Consider the following 20,471-nt stretch of genomic DNA (forward strand, 5'->3'; position numbering starts at 1 on the left):
AACAGTGTCAATGCAGCTTGTAACAAGAGAGACTAACCCTTGAGGAAAATCACCCAGATTATTCTGCATAAATTGGAAAATGTTCTGAGAGTTACTGGTAGAAATCTGCAAGCAAACCGTTCCATATTTGAAGAGAGCCAACTCAGTTTTTCATCCTTGTGGTAGAAATGCGAGTACCACTAAGCTGGGTAGTAGTCATGTGCTGTTTATAGCGTTACAACACTGCAAGATGGTGAAAGAAAGACCACACTACTATTGTACTCTTGTCATGATTACTATACCTCCATGAAAAAGTCAAATCTCTTTAGGGACAAAACGTTTTGAAGATCAAATTATAACTATTGATACTGTGGAAGAAACAGAAACACAGCTAAAATATTTGATTAAAGATGTGTGCCTATAACACACATCAAAAATAATTTGCTGATATGAAGTGCAGTCAAACTATTATATGTACTGTTTAATCATGCTAGGCTATCCCTTGATAGTTGAATGTGGGGATGCTTAGGAACTGGTTTTGTTGCTTGGGATTTGCTGCAACACTTGCGCTTACTTATAATGGGAGAAGAATCTGGTTTGCTGGGTCACTACCATAGCTGCTGTTTCTAACTTGGTCATAGCCCTTTAGATCAAGTGTGCTCACCCACTGAGATACCTTGTCAGGAAGTGAGTGAAGATGGTGGCGGTGATAGAGGCGGGCATTGTGCCCTACACCCAAGTTGTGATCGGCTGGTTTATCTTTGGGCTGCTTTTGCTGGCTATGCTAGCTTTCTGTTGGGTATATATTCACAAGTAACAAAGTCGACAAGAAAGTGAAGTTGTTTCTGCTAATACATCAATTTCTGCTCTGGCAGTTGCACTCATCACCTTCCAGTAGACAGATTTCTAGTTTTGTTTATGAAAAACCAAAATGGCACATTTAAGAATTGGAAAGAAATTAAATCAAACTAAACCTTGGTGGAAAGTACATGGAAACAGGACTTTAACTCAACAATCATATTTTACCCATTGAGAGACAACACCTTGTCTATTAGTCCACTGACTAAGATGTGGTGTAGTGAGAAAGGACTAGGCTGAAAACAGTCTTACAAGAATTCACATTAAGAACACAGTTTTGTATAGCTATTACACGCTATATTCTATCATCTTATTTTGTGGATTCCTTTTGTCTAATTTTTCTATGAAAAGAAGGATGAGAATAATAGTAACAATTACTCTCAAATTGAAAATGCACTGAACTACAAATTTAGATTCATGGTGGTCTGTTCGGGTCTACTTGTGATATGTGCATTTGTGCTATTAGCTATTCCCAAAAATGTAAAAGCTACTGAATGGGACAAAGTGAAGTATGTATTTCAGGAACATTGACGTAGTCACGGTTTGGCAGCGTTGTCATTTTCCATTAGTTCGCTGGCCTTAATAGGAATGTTGAAAGCTATCACATACACGGCTTATGCCATGGCAGCAAGGCCTTCAAATCTATTTCAAAATACCAGGAGTGCAGCATATGAACGCTTGGAGAATACGGACGATATTGAGAAAGTGAATAGCAGATGGAAACAAGTAAGTCAAAGAGCGAACATGGCCGTCGGCTACCATCAAAAGAACGGCATTCTCTTCAGCATCTGGAAGAAAAGCTCAGGACGCTTCGAAGAAGAGAAAGGCACCTAGAACATTTGAAACAGAGTTGTTGGACATCATTAGGAAGTGTTATGAGAATCGTGAAAATGATTTGGGGCATATTTTTTTTATCCCCGTGGCACTACTTTCATAGTTTCTCTCTTCCTGTCAACCTTGATAAAGCCCTTCCTGCATCTGGCATAAATTCTGGCTTTCTGATTCTTGGAAATAATCTGACCAACCCACTGAACATGCCTTTACTAGTTCTTCAGGCAGTAACTGGTTTTTCGACTTGATATCTTCTCAGCGTGTTACTTTAAAGGTTCTGGCTTGCACTGTGCTAAAAGACCTTCCACTCAAATTGCACAATCAAGCTTTACATGAACCTTACATTCCTTGCTTTGACGAGTATAACAAACCCATCAAAGCTGGAATTATTAAGCACAGAAAAAAATAAGGTTTCCTGAAACTACCTCGTTAATTTCCCCATCATCTGGAGACTCGTTGTAGTCATTCATTTCATCTATGTCCTGCATGTCCTCATCATCCTCTGAGTCTTCCTCACTGTCTTCGTCATCCTCATCGTCCTCCTCCTCATCTTCGTCATAATGCTGCACAAAGGGAGGGAAAAAAAATGGAAAAGAAGTTGTTACTAGGCAATATCACGGAAAGGTTTTTAAATATGGTATGTAAGTGTCAGAATTACAAAAACATTGCATTAAACTGCTACATGAAGCCCATCAGTTTTCCACCTCATCTTCCTCACAGAGGTTACTGTAGCACAAGGGTGAGAAAGGACTGCTAAAGAACCTTAGATTGCGATAGATTAGGAAACCAAAGCCGAGAGATAGAAAAATGCTTTTTTTCTTCAAATATGAAAGGAGGACCACAAAAAACAAAAACACAAAAAAAACACAACCCAATGTGCGAAAGTGGGTTGACACTCATGCTGAATGAAGTGGATGGTTGTTATTTGCTGTTAAGTTTGATTTACATAAAGGAATTGCAGCATAAAGTTTTGAAGAAGTTGAAATTCTGCGAACTCAAATCACAGAAAAGCAGGCTTCATCCTTGGTGAAAGATGGAGAATTCCCATGCCAATAAAACAAATGCCACCACCATGGCAGTAATGGTGGAATCTATAACTGATGCACAAGATATCCTCTTCGTTCAGACTTCCTCATATGACTTAGAATGCCCTCAGCCTTGACACTCACTGCCACATTCTTGTAGCAAAACCAATATTACCTCAGATCTCATACTGTTATGCAGTTACTTTGTTAGTTCTCATCAATTAGGAAGTGGCTAACACTTGCCTCAACTTCTTGTAAAGGTCAAAGTGGCAGCAGGCGTCCCTACAGAACCTATTAGGGACAAATGCACTATGAAATCAAGTGCTGAAAACAATAAGAATGAATCACAGGAGGTGTGGCAAACCTTTGAGCTGACAGCACATTAAAAGCCCGAGCTCTGTTGAAAAGCATGGAATGAAATAGTTTGAATGGTGGAAGTTGGAGGGGATTCAAAGTATTTGGCAGCGGTGGAAACTGTGTATGGGGCCATCTGGCACTGCTATAGAAGGAGCATCACCCCAAAAATTCTGTGATCCAAGAGGACTTGTCCTTGTGTAGGGACTCCATCAAGGGCAAGATAAAAGAAACATGTCTCAAACACACTGCCTTAAAATGCGCTGGGAAGCCACCGTCGCTGCTGGATGGAATGGCAAAGAAAAATTAAGCAAACTACAGGCTCCCTAGACATGAAGCTGACCAAACTAAGCGACTACGGTGAGTCGTATGTGGAAGGCACACGCTCTGTGTGTGTCAAACAATGATGGGCAACTACAAAGTATAACTGAGGCTAAATATCTTCTGCAAATCAGTGACATGAGTGGGTGAAATTAAAGTAGAAAGCTTCAAAGGTATGTGTCCTGAGGACTCCTGAAGGATTTGAAAAAGACAACCTTGCTGCTTTTAATTAACAGAAAATCGGGATCTGACCCACGGGAACCAAATGTGAAAATATGTTTTTTTTTTATTAGAACTCGACGTTTCCAGGATGAAAACTCATGAGGTCATCACAAATCAGTCCAAGAGGAGCAGCTCAGTGCTAATCATTGTGATCTTTAAACAAGAAAGTATGTACTTCAGTACCAGAACAGAAATGTGCATCCCAGACTCATCGATCCATTATTTTATGATGTGTCCAGTGACAGAAACCAAGACGTGAAGAAATGCTTTCAGAAGTGAGGGTGAAATAATGAGGTCTATCCCGGCCACACTCCCAGGACTGTTTTTACTTAAACAGTACAATTTCTGCATTTGAGAAGACTTGAAGTAGCTATTGGAGTTACTGAATACCTTACAAATAGGTTGGTGAACAGAAATAAAGATTATAGAGCCTTGGGACCATTTAGCATAACCTATGAGACAGCGAGATACTCTGTACTGCTACTTGAATTGTCCACGGGAGAGAATCAAGCAGAAAGAGACAAATGACAATCCACCCCTCATCCTGAAGTTCCCTTTTTGGGTCACAATTCTTCCATTTCTGTATTCCCCATGCCTTCACTGGTTCTAAAACCTTTGATATCATGTTCCTGCACAACTTTTCCATTATCTTCTGCATCATCATACCCCCATTCACCTCGTATTGAGACCACCAATTGCACGACTAAACTTTACACATCCCCACATTCTCTTATCACTAGATCAAACACCATCCTATGTTTATCCGTTTCTGTTCCTTTCACTACCATTTACCGCCACCCTCACACATTATTTCTTAGCCTACACAAGGTAGGTGCCTCCCAATAGAGCGCCCACTGGACATCCATCTATTTTCTGCTTATTTTGCAGAACACTAATTCTCTGAGTGGGTAGTGTAGTAACGGCATATAATGCAAACTACTGAGCAGAGAATTTGTTTAAGGAAGAACTAAGTCACTATGAGAAAACGAAATTTATTGTTTTTAAAGATTTGTTGTGTGAAAAGCAAAGAAAAAATAATGCATCCCTATATCAAAACCATCAGAAAGCAAACCTGTGAACGTGAACTCAAAGATGCCTAACAAAGGGACATTTAATTGGCATTTGAAAGGTGACATTTTATTGCAAATAATTTGGAGTACATTCGTGCTATGTTCGTGTCATCTAGGAGTACTGGGAGCTGTTCAAACATTTTCAAAGAGATATATGAACACTGTTAATCTTAAAACAGGGTGGAAAACGCATAACGTGTTTACTACACGTGTATACATGTGAGCAATCCTATTAATATATTTTGTCTGTTAAAGGTGCTACCATGTAGACTATAAGGCATCTTAAAAATGTTCAATTTTGCTACCTTGGATAGGGTGCTGTAATAAATATTTGTTTTCGGGAAAGACATAGTTTAGTGGCTGTGAGACCAACAGCTGTGAGGTGAAGATGCCAGACCTCTAATCCTGGCTTTGGTAAGAGAACAATCTGAGGAAACCTGCATGACTTTGCCAATGTACATCAAACTATAGCAGTGGCACGAAGTCATGCTCCACAAGTCTACATTATTTTTATTACACATTTGGCCAGCTGCCTAGAAATGAAATATTATATGTGAAAAAATAATAAAATGTAACATTTTCTTTATCTAACTTTGACCAACATTTTGCAAAACAATGACCAGTCACTGAAAGAAATAGAAAAACATAATATGCAACGAAAGCAGAATGGCCTACCAGCTCAGGAAATGAAGTGGACTTTTAGGTAGTTATACACCTGCACATAAGCTAAATGCCTTCAGTCACAGTGAAGAGAGCTAATGACTTAAGGGGGTTAGACTTACTGCCCCATGCTGTGGTAGAAGAAGCAACATGTGATCGACACAACAACAGATACATGCATGAAGTGGGATGATCGAAAGCCCTCATATGTATGTGAACACACATGCACCCCAAGAAGATGTTATAATGTTTGGCTGATATGGTCAGATCTGGAGCATCAATCATGGCACAAGTAAGTGCTGTTCTATTACTGCTACCTGGTTTGAAGAGGTTATTCAGGAGAAAATACATTCAGAATGAATAGCTTAAAAAAGAAAATGTGACGTTTTTTTGCTTAAAATACCAAATTCCGAAATAAGAAATCTTTAACAAGGTGATTATCTTCCAGTATATAAAAGTAGGAGTTTCATTTCTGATTTTAGGTCCTTGGGCATAAGTCAAAAGTCATGTAAAATGCACATTCATGTTAACTGTGACTCACTAATGAGTGAAGGATTCTTGGAACTTACCTCGGAGGCAGGTTTACCTATCGGCACCAAAATATTGTCTTTTTCAGCTATACTCTGGAGCTGAAAAGGCAAGAAACCAAAACTATACGTTAAAAGAAACAACCACAGTATAACTGAGTATAAAACATCGAAATGATCAAATAAGAAACTAAATGACTTTGTGTCAGCATTCGCCTGAGAGATTCATGTCAAAATTGAAGTAAATTAATAGTTTCATTACACGTCCTAACTATGGACTGGTGGCAAAGTCAGTGACATGGGCAGGTGGAAAGACTATTTTCTAACGTCACAGTCATGCAATACGAATTCAGTGGTAAAGAACGAGTTACTGTTGCATGTGTTCTAGTGCTCCCAATTAAGAACGGCCACCACACTCCATAAAGGGGTATGAGGAGTGCTTCTGTTCCTTGTGACTAACTGCTTCGAGCGAAGAGGCTGCTCTAATACAACACTAGAGTTTCCAACTTCCTCAAAATTCACATATGATTCAGTGAGCACCGAAGATAAACTAGCAATGCACGGGCAAATCAGGTCATTGTTTCCGTTTCCTGTTTTCACTCTGATCTTATGACTTAAGCAATATTTTCTGTCAGTACCTAGCAACTGCTATACAACAGCTGTTTAGCTAACGTTCATTTAACCATTTCCTCTCTGGGGTGTGCCATCTGGCTGCCCTCGCAATGGCTAAAAGAAGATGGCGCACAAAGGTGTTCCTCAAATCCCCCCCCAGAGTATCATAGTACAGATCAGGCTTCTCTAACAAGTAGCTCATGAGCTACCAGTAGATCTCTAGCTACCCATAATTAGCTTTCCTGTGTGTAGCACAGCTTATTCAATCATATGCTTTTGATCAGTTGTGATTATATATATATATATATATATATATATATACACACATACATACATACACACACACACACACATTAAAAGGGATGGAGAAGGAAGAGAGAAAGATTGTTATTGCAATACATTCAAAGAGTCAGACTAGCAAGGTTTTTGGTAAGAATGTTATAGTTCGTTTGGATGCAGAGCAGAACAGTCACTTCTGGGCTAATGGTCAAGGTCTTGTGCAGTCACTCAGTAGGCTAAAGGTTCAAATCCTAGTATCGCTTGGTAGTGTGTTTATTTTCTAGTGTTTTCACTGTTAAACATTCCTCAAGATGGAACATTGATGCCGTTTCCCCCTCAAAATCAGTGGGTTGAATGTCATAGCTAAGTCTGGCCACTACATAGTAAGGAGTCATCTTTGGCCTAGTGGTTAAGGTCTCAGACATGCACACTAAAGGTAAAGGATTCTAGTCTAGGCAAGTCTCTAGTCAATTCTTGCTTTATTTTCTTCTCAACTGTAAATATTTAAATTACCTACTAAAAGGCGATCTCACTCTTTAATTGACAAAAACATTTCTTTTTAATTTGTCTGGAAGGATCTCATTCTAACTATATAATTAATCAAAGCCTAAATCCCTCTATCTCTCCCAGGATTGGGTGGTTGGCCACAGGGAGTGGCGGTGCGGCCAACCCCACCATGCACGGCTGGGTGGTTAGAGAAGGCAGGCCACAGGACCTGGCGGCAGGCCGTGCGTGGCAGTGGTTGGAATAATGTATAGTAATGAAAATTACTATAGGTTCAAAAAAACATAGAAATTCACTGAAAAAAAAAAAGGAAAAAAAAAAAAAGTTACAGGGATTTTATAGTTAGGAAATAGAATTTAAAAAAAAGAAATTTACTTAAAAAACGAAAGGTTACAGGGACGTTATAGTTAGGCTAACATTTTAAACATACAAACCCATAGAAATGAATCTGTTACAGAGTTATCTCAAGTAATTATAACTCGCTCCTTCGCCATGCACTGCTAACTGCCCCACAAATTACGGCACTGATTACATCTTTAATAACACCATTGATAATATCAATGAAATACTTACAGCAAAAAATTTCTAAAAAAACTGTGCTTGGCAGGGGTGTTAGTTATAGTTACCTTAGCACACAAGTTATAGTTACTCGACATAACTAACTATAACAGATGAATTTCTATGGTTTTGTATATTGAAAATGTAAGCCTAACTATCCTGTTCCTGTAACCTTTGTTTAAGGGAATTACTATGTTTTTAAAAAATTGCATTTTCTAACTATAATGTCCCTGTAACCTCTGTTTTTTATATATATGGAAAATGTCACTTACCCAGTGTACATCTGTTCGTGGCATTAGTCGCTGCAGATTCACATGCTGTGCACATCCCGCCATCTGGTGTTGGGCTCGGAGTGTTACAAGTTGTTTTTCTTCGAAGAAGTCTTTGAGTCACGAGACCGAGGGACTCCTCCCATTTCGACTCCATTGCGCATGGGCGTCGACTCCATCTTAGATTGTTTTGCCCGCAGAGGGTGAGGTAGGAGTTGTGTATGCTAGTAATAGTGCCCATGCAATGGAGTGAATGCGTATGTACATAATAAAGTTTTAAGTAATATATTTTCAAATGTACAAATGTTTAAGATTTACTTCTAAACGGCTACAGGCTCCCGGGCAGGCGGGTGGGCGCATGTGAATCTGCAGCGACTAATGCCACAAACAGATGTACATAGGTAAGTGACATTTTCCGTTCGATGGCATGTGTAGCTGCAGATACACATGCTGTGCATAGACTACAAAGCAGTTATCTCCCCAAAAAGCGGTGGATCAGCCTGTAGGAGTTGAAGTAGTTTGAAATAATGTTCTTAATACAGCCTGTCCTACTGTGGCTTGTTGTGTTGCTAACACGTCTACACAGTAATGTTTAGTGAATGTATGAGGCGTAGACCAGGTGGCTGCCTTACAAATTTCTGTCATTGGTATATTTCCAAGAAAAGCCATTGTGCCGCCTTTCTTTCTAGTGGCATGTGCCCTTGGTGTAATGGGTAATTCCATTCACTCATGTGCATATGACAGTGCCATGTGCTAAAGTGCAAATGCATTGGGCGTTCTTCAGCTACTCATTCCGATGGTTCAATTATTATTTCCAGCTGTTCAGCAACAGCATCATCCTCATTCTATCATACACTTGTGTATGTGTTAAAGTGACACGTGCTAAAGTGCAAATGCGTTATATTATTCCCAGCTGCTCATTCCAACAGTGCAAATGTTATTCCTAGCTACTTCAAGACATTATCGTATATATATATATATATATATATATATATATATATATATATATATATATATATTAATTAGTGTCATGTGCCAAAAGATGGTGCAGTTATTATTTCTAGCTACTCAGCAACGGCATCCTCCTCATAGTTTCAAAAACTCGTTCGTATATGTATTAAAATATTACATGCCAAAATACAAATATGTGGTGGTATTCCCAACTATTCATTCCAGCCATTCAAATGTTGATTCTAGCTACTCAGCCACATCTTCATCCCCTATAATCTCATACATTGCTACATATGTAAAGTGACACATACAAAAATGCAAATGCATTGCGTTGTTTCCAATTAAATCTTTCAGTGGTTCAATTGAAACAACATATACTTCAATTTAAAAACTTAAATTCATCCAACTACCGTGGTTCAATCCTCCACTGGAGCAATTGTGAATGATTCATACTAAAGTGCAATTACATTGTAATTTTTCAGTCACTCGTTTCTGCTACATGATACCATAATATTTTTTTTTTAAAGTACCTCTAAAGGATTAAATCTAATCCCTCAAGTCATCCAAATACACATCATTAGCCCAGTAAATCCTGTCACATTAGGGCTCGTATCCAATCATCTCATTGTTCTTTGTAAGACCCCGAAGTAGTGGTCGTTAATGTGCACATGTTGTATAAGTGTGAAGGGGGGTGTTCTTCTTTAAGCCATACAATTAGCTCTCATGCTCTACCTATCTATATATATATATATATATATATATATATGTTCAATGGCGTGTGTAGCTGCAGATACACATGCTGTGCACTGTTCCTGCCATCTAGTGTTGGGCTCGGAGTGTTACAAGTTGTTTTTCTTCGAAGAAGTCTTTTCGAGTCACAGGACCGAGTGACTCCTCCCTTTCGGCTCCATTGCGCATGGGAGTCGACTCCATCTTATATTGTCTTCCCCACAAAGGGTGGGGTAGGAGTTGTGAGTATACTAGAGGTGCCCATGCAATGGAGTAGTAATGTATGTACATAGTGTGTATTAAAATAATATTTATTTACATATTTACAATTTTCATGCAACTTAAAACGGCTACAGGCTCCCGGGGAGGTGGGAGGGCGCATGTGAATCTGCAGCGTCTCATGCCACAAACAGATGTACACTGGGTAAGTGACATTTTCCATTCGATGGCATGTGTAGCTGCAGATACACATGCTGTGCATAGACTACAAAGCAGTAATCTCCCCAAAAGCGGTGGTTAGCCTGTAGGAGTTGAAGTTGTCTGAAATAATGTTCTTAATACAGCCTGTCCTACTGTGGCTTGTTGTGTTGCTAACACGTCTACACAGTAATGCTTAGTAAATGTATGAGGCGTAGACCAGGTGGCTGCCTTACAAATTTCTTTCATTGGTATATTTCCAAGAAAAGCCATTGTGGCGCCTTTCTTTCTATTGGAATGTGCCCTTGGTGTAATGGGTAATTCTCTAATTAGCGTTAAGGTAACAGTTTTGAATGCATTTAACTATCCATCTGGCAAATGACTTGTTTGGATATAGGGTTACCTGCGTGAGGTTTCTGGAATGCTACGAACAATTGTTTTGTTTTACTAAATTGTTTTGTTCTGTCAATGCACTACATTAGTGCTCTTTTTGTGTCTAATGTATGCAAGGCCCTTTCAGCTACTGAGTCTGGTTGTGGAATGAAGACTGGGAGTTCCACAGTCTGGTTTAGATGGAATGGTGATATGACCTTTTGTAAGAATTTTGGATTCGTACGGTGAACCACTTTATGTTTATGTATTTGTATAAAGGGTTCTTGAATAGTAAATGCTTGTATTTCACTCACTCTTCTAAGTGATTGTGATGGCTATTAGAAAGGCTACTTTCCAGGTCAGAAATTGGATTTGACAAGAATGCATGGGTTCCAATGGTGGGCCCATGAGTCGTGTTAATATAATATTTAGGTTCCACGAAGGTACTGGTGGTGTCCTTGGGGGTATGATTCTTTTTAGTCCTTCCATAAATGCTTTAATAACTGGGATTCAAATAAGCGATGTTGTATGTGTAATCTGCAGATAGGCAGATATTGCAGTGAGATGGAAGAGAAAACTAGATTAGACTTTTGTAAGTGTAATAAATTACTTACAATGTCTTGTGTGGAGGCTTTTAGTGGCATAATTTGATTAGTGTGACAGTAGCAAACAAATCTTTTCCATCTGTTTGCGTAACAATGTCTTGTTGGTTTAATGACCTCCATACACTCTTGTGAAAGGTTTAAATGTCCGAATTCTAAGACTTCGGGAGCCAGATTGCTAGATTGAGTGATGCTGGATTCTGTTGTCTGATCTGTTTGTGTTGTGTTAACAGATCTGGTCTGTTTGGTAGTTTGATGTGGGGTACTACTGATAAGTCCAACAGTGCTGTGTACCACAGTTGGCGAGCCCAGGTTGGTGCAATGAGTATTAGTTTGAGTTTGTTTTGAATCAGTTTGTTGACCAGATAAGGAATGAGCGGGAAAGGGGGAAAAGCTTAAGCAAATATCCCTGACCAGCTGATCCACAGAGCATTGCCCTTGGACTGAGGGTGTGGGTACCTGGACGCAAAGTTTTGGCATTTTGCGTTTTCTTTTGTTGCAAATAGGTCTATGTTTGGTGTTCCCCAGCGGTGGAAGTGATCCTGTAGGATCTAGGGATGTATTTTCCATTCGTGAGTTTGCTGTTGATCTCGACTGAGATTGTCAGCTAACTGATTCTGAATGCCTGGTAAGTATTGTGCTATTAGGCGAATGTTGTTGTGAACTGCCCAATGCCAAATCCTTTGTGCTAAGAGACACAGTTGTGACGAGTGTGCCCCCCCCCTGTTTGCTGAGATAATACATTGTTGTCATATTGTCTGTCTTGACAAGAATGTGTTTGTGGGATATTAGTGGTTGAAACGCTTTTAATGCTAGAAATACCACTTTTATGTGAAGTATTTTTTGTTGTTTGTCCCATTGACCTTGTATGCTGTTATTGTTGAGGTGTGCTCCCCACCCAACCATGGAAGCATCTGTTGTGATAATAGCGTGAGGCACTGGGTCTTGGAATGGCCGCCCTTTGTTTAAATTTATAGGGTTCCACCATTGAAGCGAAGAGTGTGTTTGGCGGTCTGTCAACACTAGATCTTGTAGTTGACCCTGTGCTTGCGTCCATTGTTTTGCTAGGCACTGTTGTAAGGGCTGCATGTGTAGTCTTGCGTTTGGGACAATGGCTATGCATGAGGACATCATGCCTAGTAGTTTCATTACAAACTTTACCGTGTAGTGTTGGTTTGGTTGTATGCTTGATCTTTCATTTTGGAACGATTGGACTCTTTGTGGACTTGGAGTGGCAATTGCCTTTTGTGTGTTGAGTGTTGCTCCCAAGTATTGTTGTATTTGGGATGGTTGCCGATGTGATTTTTGGTAGTTTATAGAAAACTCTAGTTTGTGTGGAGTTTCTATGACTTATTGCGTGTGAAATTGAGATTGTTGTTGAGTGTTGGCTTTTATTAGCCAGTCGTCCAAATATGGGATTACTTGCATGTGCGGTCTCCTTATGTGAGCTGCTACTACTGCTAGGCATTTTGTAAATACTCTGGGGGCTGTTATTATCCGGAACTGTAGCACTTTGAATTGATAATGTTTGCTTTGAATTACAAACCGTAGGTATTTTCTGTGAGAAGGATGGATGGGTATGTGGAAATACGCATTCTTGAGATCCAGTCTTGTCATGTATTCCCCCTTTTTTAGTAAGGGAACTACGTCTTGAAGCGTTACCATGTGGAAATGATTTTATTTGATGGAGAGATTCAGTGTTCCGAGATCTAAGATAGGCCTTAACGTTTTGTCCTTTTTTGGGATGAGGAAATATAGTGAGTAAACGCCTGTTCCTCTTTGGTGATTGGGTACGAGCTCTATTGCTTGTTTTTGTAACAGTGCTTGGACCTCTATATGTAGTAGGTCTAAGTGTTGTTGAGACAGTCTGTGGGTTTTTGGTGGCACATCTGGAGGTAATGTTGTGAATTCTATGCAATAACCATGTTGGATAATTGATAGGACCCATGTGTCTGTGGTAATATGTGTCCAATTGTGGTAGTATTTGTCCCCCCCCTGGTCTGGTGACAAGTGTTGGGGTGTTGTGACAATTAAGTCACTGCTTGCTAGGGCTTGGTTTGGCGGGCTGGAATTTTCCCCTTCCTCTTTGGAATTGTCCTCTATAGGAACCACGAACCCCCCCCTCTGGTATTGTGATTGATAGGTGGGTTTTGTTTGGGAGGTGGAAGGTTCAGATGTTTGTTGCTGAACCCCCCCCCCCCTTAAATTGTGGTTTCCTAAAAGTGCCTCTGAATTGTGGGGAATAGAGTGCACCCATGGATTTGTCCGTGTCCGTGTCTTTTTTCAATGGCAGTATCGACTTCCGGCCCAAACAACTGTTGTTGGTTAAACGGCATATTTAATACTGCTTGTTGAATTTCTGGTTGGAATCCAGAACTCCGCAGCCATGCATGCCTGCGAATGGTTACAGCCGTGTTGACAGTCCGTGCTGCTGTATCTGCAGAGTCTAATAAGGACCTTATGTGATTGTTCGATATGGCCTATCCCTCTTCAACTACTTGCTGGGCACTTTTTTTGGTGTTCTTTGTGCAAGTGCTGTATGATGTCTTGCATCTCGTCCCAGTATGCCCTGTCGTAGCGTGCAAGTAGGGCTTGCGAATTTGCAATTTGCCATTGACAGGCTGCTTGTGATGCCACTCGCTTGCCTGCTGCGTCGAATTTTCGACTTTCTTTGTCAGGTGGTGGAGCATCCCCTGACGATTGAGAGTTCGCTCTTTTCCTTGCTGCCCCTACAACCACTGAGTCTGGTGCGAGCTGCTGCGTTATAAACACTGGGTCTGTTGGAGGTGGTTTGTATTTCTTTTCGACCCTAGGCGTGATATCTCTTCCCTTTACAAGCTCTTGGAAGACCTGCTGTGCGTGCTTGAGCATGCCTGGTAGCATTGTCAGGCTTTGATAGGATGCGTGGGTGGATGCCAGAGTGTTAAAAAGGAAGTCATCCCCCACTGGTTCAGTGTGCATCCCTACGTTGTGGAAAGTAGCTGCCCTGGCTAGTACCTGTGTACATGCTGTGCTGTCTTCGGGTGGTGACGGCTTGGTTGGATAACACTCTGGGCTGTTATCCGATATTGGTGGATCATATAAATCCCATGCATCAGCATCATCTTGGGTCATCCCAGTATGTGTGGGTGACTGCATTATTGGTTTTCCCACTGGTGACAACTGTGGTAAGTGCAGTGGGGATGGTTGTGGCGAGACCTGTGGTGTTGGTGACTTGTCTCTAACCACTTTGGCCTTTGGTTGCATTTCTGTTTCTTGAAATGCAAGTTTTCTTTTAGATTTGAGTGGAGGTAAAGTCTGAATTTTGCCAGTATCCTTTTGGATATGTAACCTCTGTTGTCTTTGGTCAGGTTCCTCTATATCCAACTCTTGCTCAAATCTATGTCTTTCCGTGAGTTACATGGAAAGCCCTTGCTCCTCAGTGTATTTGGTTCTTTTCGCTCAGAGGCCGCTTTTTTCTGTACCAAAGTTTCTGATGATATACACTTTTTCGGTTCAGATGAGCTTTTACGGAGTTTGCTCGATTCGCTCACTCGATGTCGAAATCTTTTGGTGCCGGAATCTCGACTGGAGTCGGAAGTCTTCTGCAACTCTTTGGCCTTTTTCGGTGCCGATGTCTGGTCACCTTCCTTTCGGTGGGTTAAGCCATGGCCTGCTGGCGGTGGCGTCCCCATGGCCTTACGGTTTTTGGTGTGACCCTGAGTTTGGGACAGGGCAGGTTTACTCATGGTTTGTTGCACCGTCGAGGGTCGTTCATTGTTGGATTCATCCAAGTCCATCTTTTGGATGGGGATTCTTTCCTCCTCCTCCACATCAAGCTGTTCTTTCGGTTTCAACGCCATTTTCATTCTTCTTGCGCGTCGATCTCTCAAGGTTTTCTTCTAAACGCTTGGCAAGCTTCACAAGTATCCTCTTTGTGTTCGGGTGACAAACACAGATTACAGACCCGGTGCTGGTCTGTATAAGGATACTTTGCGTGACACTTAGGACAGAAACGGAAGGGGGTCCGGTCCATTAGTCTCGGACGACTGGTGTGGTCGGGCCGACCAGGCCTTGGTGAAGAGTGGAAGCCCTGTAGGGCCGCCGAAGCGGTCTTGATGTCTGTGCCGATACCCTAACACTAAACCGGTACTGAACTATAAAAATACCGTCAAATTTGATACTTTAGCTAACTTTCCCGATTCGAAATACGGAGCGAAGAGGAACACGTCCGAACCCAATGGCGGAAAGAAAACAACCTAAGATGGAGTCGGCGCCCATGCGCAATGGAGCCGAAAGGGAGGAGTCACTCGGTCCCATGATCCGAAAAGACTTCTTCGAAGAAAAACAACTTGTAACACTCCGAGCCCAACACTAGATGGCAGGAACAGTGCACAGCATGTGTATCTGCAGCTACACGCCATCGAACATATATATATAGATAGGTAGAGCATGAGAGCTAATTGTATGGGTTAAAGAAGAACACCCCCCTTCACACTTATACAACATGTGCACATTAACGACCACTACTTCAGGGTCTTACAAAGAACAATGAGATGATTGGATACGAGCCCTAATGTGACAGGATTTACTGGGCTAATGATGTGTATTTGGATGACTTGAGGGATTAGATTTAATCCTCTAGAGGTACTTTAAAAAATATATTATGGTATCATGTAGCAGAAACGAGTGACTGAAAAATTACAATGTAATTGCACTTTAGTATGAATCAGTCACAATTGCTCCAGTGGAGGATTGAACCACGGTAGTTGGATGAATTTAAGTTTTTAAATTGAAGTATATGTTGTTTCAATTGAACCACTGAAAGATTTAATTGGAAACAACGCAATGCATTTTTGTATGTGTCACTTTACATAAGTAGCAATGTATGAGATTATAGGGGATGAAGATGTGGCTGAGTAGCTAGAATCAACATTTGAATGGCTGGAATGAATAGTTGGGAATACCACCACATATTTGCATTTTGGCATGTAATATTTTAATACATATACGAACGAGTGTGTGAAACTATGAGGAGGATGCCGTTGCTGAGTAGCTAGAAATAATAACTGCACCATCTTGTGGCACATGACACTAATATATATATATATATATATATATATATATATATATATATATATATATATATATATATATATATATGCAATAATGTCTTGAAGTAGCTAGGAATAACATTTGCACTGTTGGAATGAGCAGCTGGGAATAATATAACGCATTTGCACTTTAGCACGTGTCACTTTAACACATACACAAGTGTATGATAGAATGAGGATGATGCTGTTGCTGAACAGCTGGAAATAATAATTGAACCATCGGAATGAGTAGCTGAGGAACGCCCAATGCATTTGCACTTTAGCACATGGCACTTTCATATGCACATGAGTGAATGGAATTATATGAGATGACATTGTTGCTGAAAAGCTAGAAATAATGTCATGAATCTACATTTTGGCATTTCATTTTCATAGACTAGCAATGTATGAATTTATAGGATATTGTTTTGTTGGAACATTTGAATTAAATGGAAAAGTAACATGAATACGGAGCTGCCCATGCACCACAACATGTCTCATGTTAATTTGACATGAGAGGTACATATGCACGTAAGTATTTATGGTCAACGAGGGTGTGTGATATATGGAATGTAACAGTGATGATAGGACGTATGTTAAGGAGGTAAAGCATTAAGTGAATACCTTATGGAAAAAAATTAAACAATGTTAGTGAATGTATATGCATACACGGAACATGATACATATTTTTAAATCTTATAAGGCACAGCCACAACAAAAATGTTATGATTAGAGTTGAAGCAAAATTGCTATGATCCCCGTTTACAATGTGAAGAAAAACGACTGCACCAACAAGTAATGAAAATGTGAACTGTAATGGTGGGGAGATTAGGACACCGTGATATGGAGTTAACGGTGTCTGACTTGGTAATGAAATGGGGGGAAGGACAATAGGAATAAAGGCAAACATTGAATTACATAATGGTTGTTTGGCCCATTAGCCGCGACACGCTGAAATGCATCTGCCGCTAAAAATTACTTTTGTACCTGGGCACATTTCTTATATTGAGTTTTATTTGCTGCAATAAATTGATTTGACTGCACGAGCATGACAGCTCTGGATTTGTCCTTGGATGCCTGGTGCTGCTGCACATCGTAATTAAAAAGTAGCGATGCGTGGAAGCATGTATATCAACACTGAAAAGTGGAAAATGTCTATTTTCAGAATCCTAAGCTGATCTTTTCAAAGTTTATTTACAGCTGATATTTGAATCATGAGGCTTTAAAGAGGTGTATTACCAATATTCTTCAAACTCATTTTAACATTACTGCTGGCAATCGTGTTGGATGCACTAAAGTGATAACTGCATAAAGTGGTCACAAATGTAATGTGTGTGGTCTGGTCACTATTACAACACTTATACTATTAGTCAATCGGGATAATTTTCATTGAACATAAGTACCTCTTATCACATAAGTTTGGCGGCCCCTTTGGTACAAATAATGACAGAACATAGCAGAGAAATTAGCAAGAAGGTGCAGTAAAGCTGATCAATATTTGAAAGCAGTTCCTCAGGGCGAATATTACATGGCCTTAAAAAACTTCTCACCCATGCCAAATGCCTTGAGCCATTGCTAGCAAAAAACAAAACAAAAAAAAGAAGAAAAATAAAACTGAAAGAGGGGAACATAACCTAAATATGTGATTTGAATCAGGGTCAACCTCAGACCAATAACATCACGCTTTGCAGATTATGACTTCAGGGCTTTTTATGATAAATGTATAATTAGGTCCTTGACTCGCACTTTCATGCTCTATATGGGTATTGTAATTGCAATCCAGACAATGTAATGTTTGTGCACAAAATTCCTTGATTTTCTGATCCAATCAGAGTAAGCAGCACAAAATGTGATCTCAGAAATCTTTAATATATTTAAAAAATTCAGTCTTGAGTATTAAACAAAAATTCTCTCAAACTAAATTGCTCAAAAACTCAGCCTATTATTAGGGATGCAAAAACCTGAACAACCCCCTCCCTTGTTTTCTAAACTCGCTCCCTGTTTTCGTCCCTCAAGCAGAAAGTAAGAAACATTGGGGCAGTTCTAAAAGGCCATTATGATTTTAGACAGAGGAATCCAGCTCTAAATCCAGATTCCATTAAGGCAAATTTGTAGCTCAAGTAGAGATGTGGCTTAATGGCCATAACTGCCAACTTTGGAATGGGGAAAAGCAGGTTTGAGACCGGCACCGGCTCAACATCTTTTGATTCTGGGCAAATCACTTTTTTTTAAATATTTTTATTAAATTTTCAATACAAATCTAATTTCCAAAATTTTGCATTGGCAGGATTTGGTTGATCTGATATAAGATATACATTCAAACAAACAATAAAAACATAACTTAGGTCTTATTATAATGCTCAGAAAGTATTTGTCTGCTGTATCTGGGTGGTGGGTCTTGCAGTGTGGTGTTAGTTGCCATGCAATTAGCTGCCTGGTTATACTATTCCCTGCTGGTTCATGCTTTGTTTGTGGTGGTGGGGGGGTACCGGTCTGATGTCTATTTGTAGCGTATGGATCAGTAGTACTTATTGTTCATATTCTAATTGTTTACTCATCTCTTGTTAGCCGCTGTGGATAGCAGCGATTTGAGGGTGTGGGAGTGAGAGCACTCTCAACCAGTATGATATATCTCGCCCGGTTTGCTTGGTTATGTTAGAGGTGGTCGGGTGCAATCCAACTTATCTCCAGAGCTGTCACTTTGTCAGGTTCATGGCCGTCTCTCATCGTTCTTGGCCTCTAATCTGTTTAATAATGTTTCCCAGGCTTCACATCCTGTGTGTTGTTGGCCCTCCCTTGCTAATTTCCGTACCAGCGCAATGTCAGAATGTGCCAGGTTTTTACGTCTGGAGCTATGGACGCTTTCCAATTCATAGCTATCAATCTTTTGTACATCAAGTATGCTAGGTCTGCAAACTTATGTAGGTGCCTATGTTTCTTTTCTCTCATTCTCAACCCTAACAGACAGGATTTAGGATCAACTGCGAACACCAGACCCGTCAACTCTGAAACCACTTCTACCACTCCACTCCCTGTTCACCTGAGCACATTCCCATAACATATGATAGAAATGTGCCAGTGGGGCATTACATCTAGGGCAAGTTGGGTTCGATCCGGGGAACATGTGTTTAATCCTAGCTGGTGAAAGGTCCGTTTGGTGTGTGTAGTTAAATTGTGTGTAGTGAAATCTGGGATTTCTCACTACCCCAGTGTGTGGTATAAAATTCGGCCAGTCCTCTTGCGGTATCGGGTTTGGCAGAACTGTATTCCATCTATCCCTTACATTCTCCAAATTAGGTTCGGAGAATTTATTCAGGATTTTATATAAGTTCGACACTACTTTTATTTGATTGTCATATTGCAGCATGTGATGCAGTGTAGAGGAGATCACTGGTTCCAGCCTCCCATGCCTTCTTAATTAAGTGACTTTTGGCATAGTATGCTATAAATTGCCCTGGATTCACTGCTGTGAGGGCTTGTATGGATTCAAATGTCATCAGTTTCCCCTCTTTAAAGCAGTCTCCTATTGACAATATGCCAGTCTCCGTCCAGGTTGTGAGCAAGTGCGTCCTAGCCGCGTTGGTCCATCCAGGAATCAGTCCCAGTGGGATGAGCGGCGAACAGGGGAGCACTCTGTGACCGTTTTGTATATATCTCTTCCAACATGAATGTGCCACTAGCATTAACGGATTGTCAGACGCCTCTTTCGGTGTTTTATTTGTTAGCCATGTGATCAGAGGTTCTCCGTGTAGTCGCGCCAACACCCAAGTGGATTCTACCAGTGTGGGTCTGTGTATCCAATTCAGTATCCACTGTAACTGTGCAGCGGCGTAATAGAGTTCGAAGTTGGGGGCGCCCAGGCCACCCGCGCTTTTAATGGGCGCTGCAGTGTGGTGAGTGTGACGCGCGCTCTGCCCCCTCCCCATGTAAGCTGCGGCAGGATTGCATTCAAGTCTCGGAAGAAGCTCTTGGGGACCGTGAGTGGCAGTGCCGCGAAATAATATAACAGCCGGGGCAATAACAGCATGTTTGCTACCGCTACTCTGCCCAGAGGTGATAATGGCAGTTTACTCCAGAAACGCAGCGACCCCTTCATAGAAGCCAGTGCTCTCCCCAGGTTCCCATCTCTAAGATCCTCAGTTCTATGATATATGTGGACCCCCAAATATTTGAACGTGTCAAAACACCATTTCAGGTGTCCTGCTGGGGCCTTTTCTTTTCTCGACGGGGACCATATAGTTAGTGGGAACACACGATTT

At 40.7% G+C, this 20,471-nt stretch overlaps 1 protein-coding gene and 1 pseudogene across 2 annotated transcripts in view; one reads left to right on the forward strand and one right to left on the reverse strand.

Moving 5' to 3' along the window:
- The window catches only part of ANAPC15 (anaphase promoting complex subunit 15), a 51,995-nt gene that overhangs the window by 2,330 nt on the left and 29,194 nt on the right, over positions 1-20,471 (reverse strand). For both annotated transcript variants that reach the window (XM_069210907.1, XM_069210906.1), the window contains exons 3-4: positions 5,890-5,949; positions 2,094-2,231 (exon numbers count right to left, since the gene is read on the reverse strand). In XM_069210907.1, the coding sequence (XP_069067008.1) occupies positions 2,094-2,231; positions 5,890-5,949 (198 nt within the window). The remainder of the gene's footprint in view (positions 1-2,093; positions 2,232-5,889; positions 5,950-20,471) is intronic.
- On the forward strand, positions 883-2,088 carry LOC138261670 (lysosomal cobalamin transport escort protein LMBD1-like; annotated as a pseudogene).

This window comes from Pleurodeles waltl, chromosome 10, assembly GCF_031143425.1.
Source record: "Pleurodeles waltl isolate 20211129_DDA chromosome 10, aPleWal1.hap1.20221129, whole genome shotgun sequence".
Lineage (NCBI taxonomy): Eukaryota > Metazoa > Chordata > Amphibia > Caudata > Salamandridae > Pleurodeles > Pleurodeles waltl.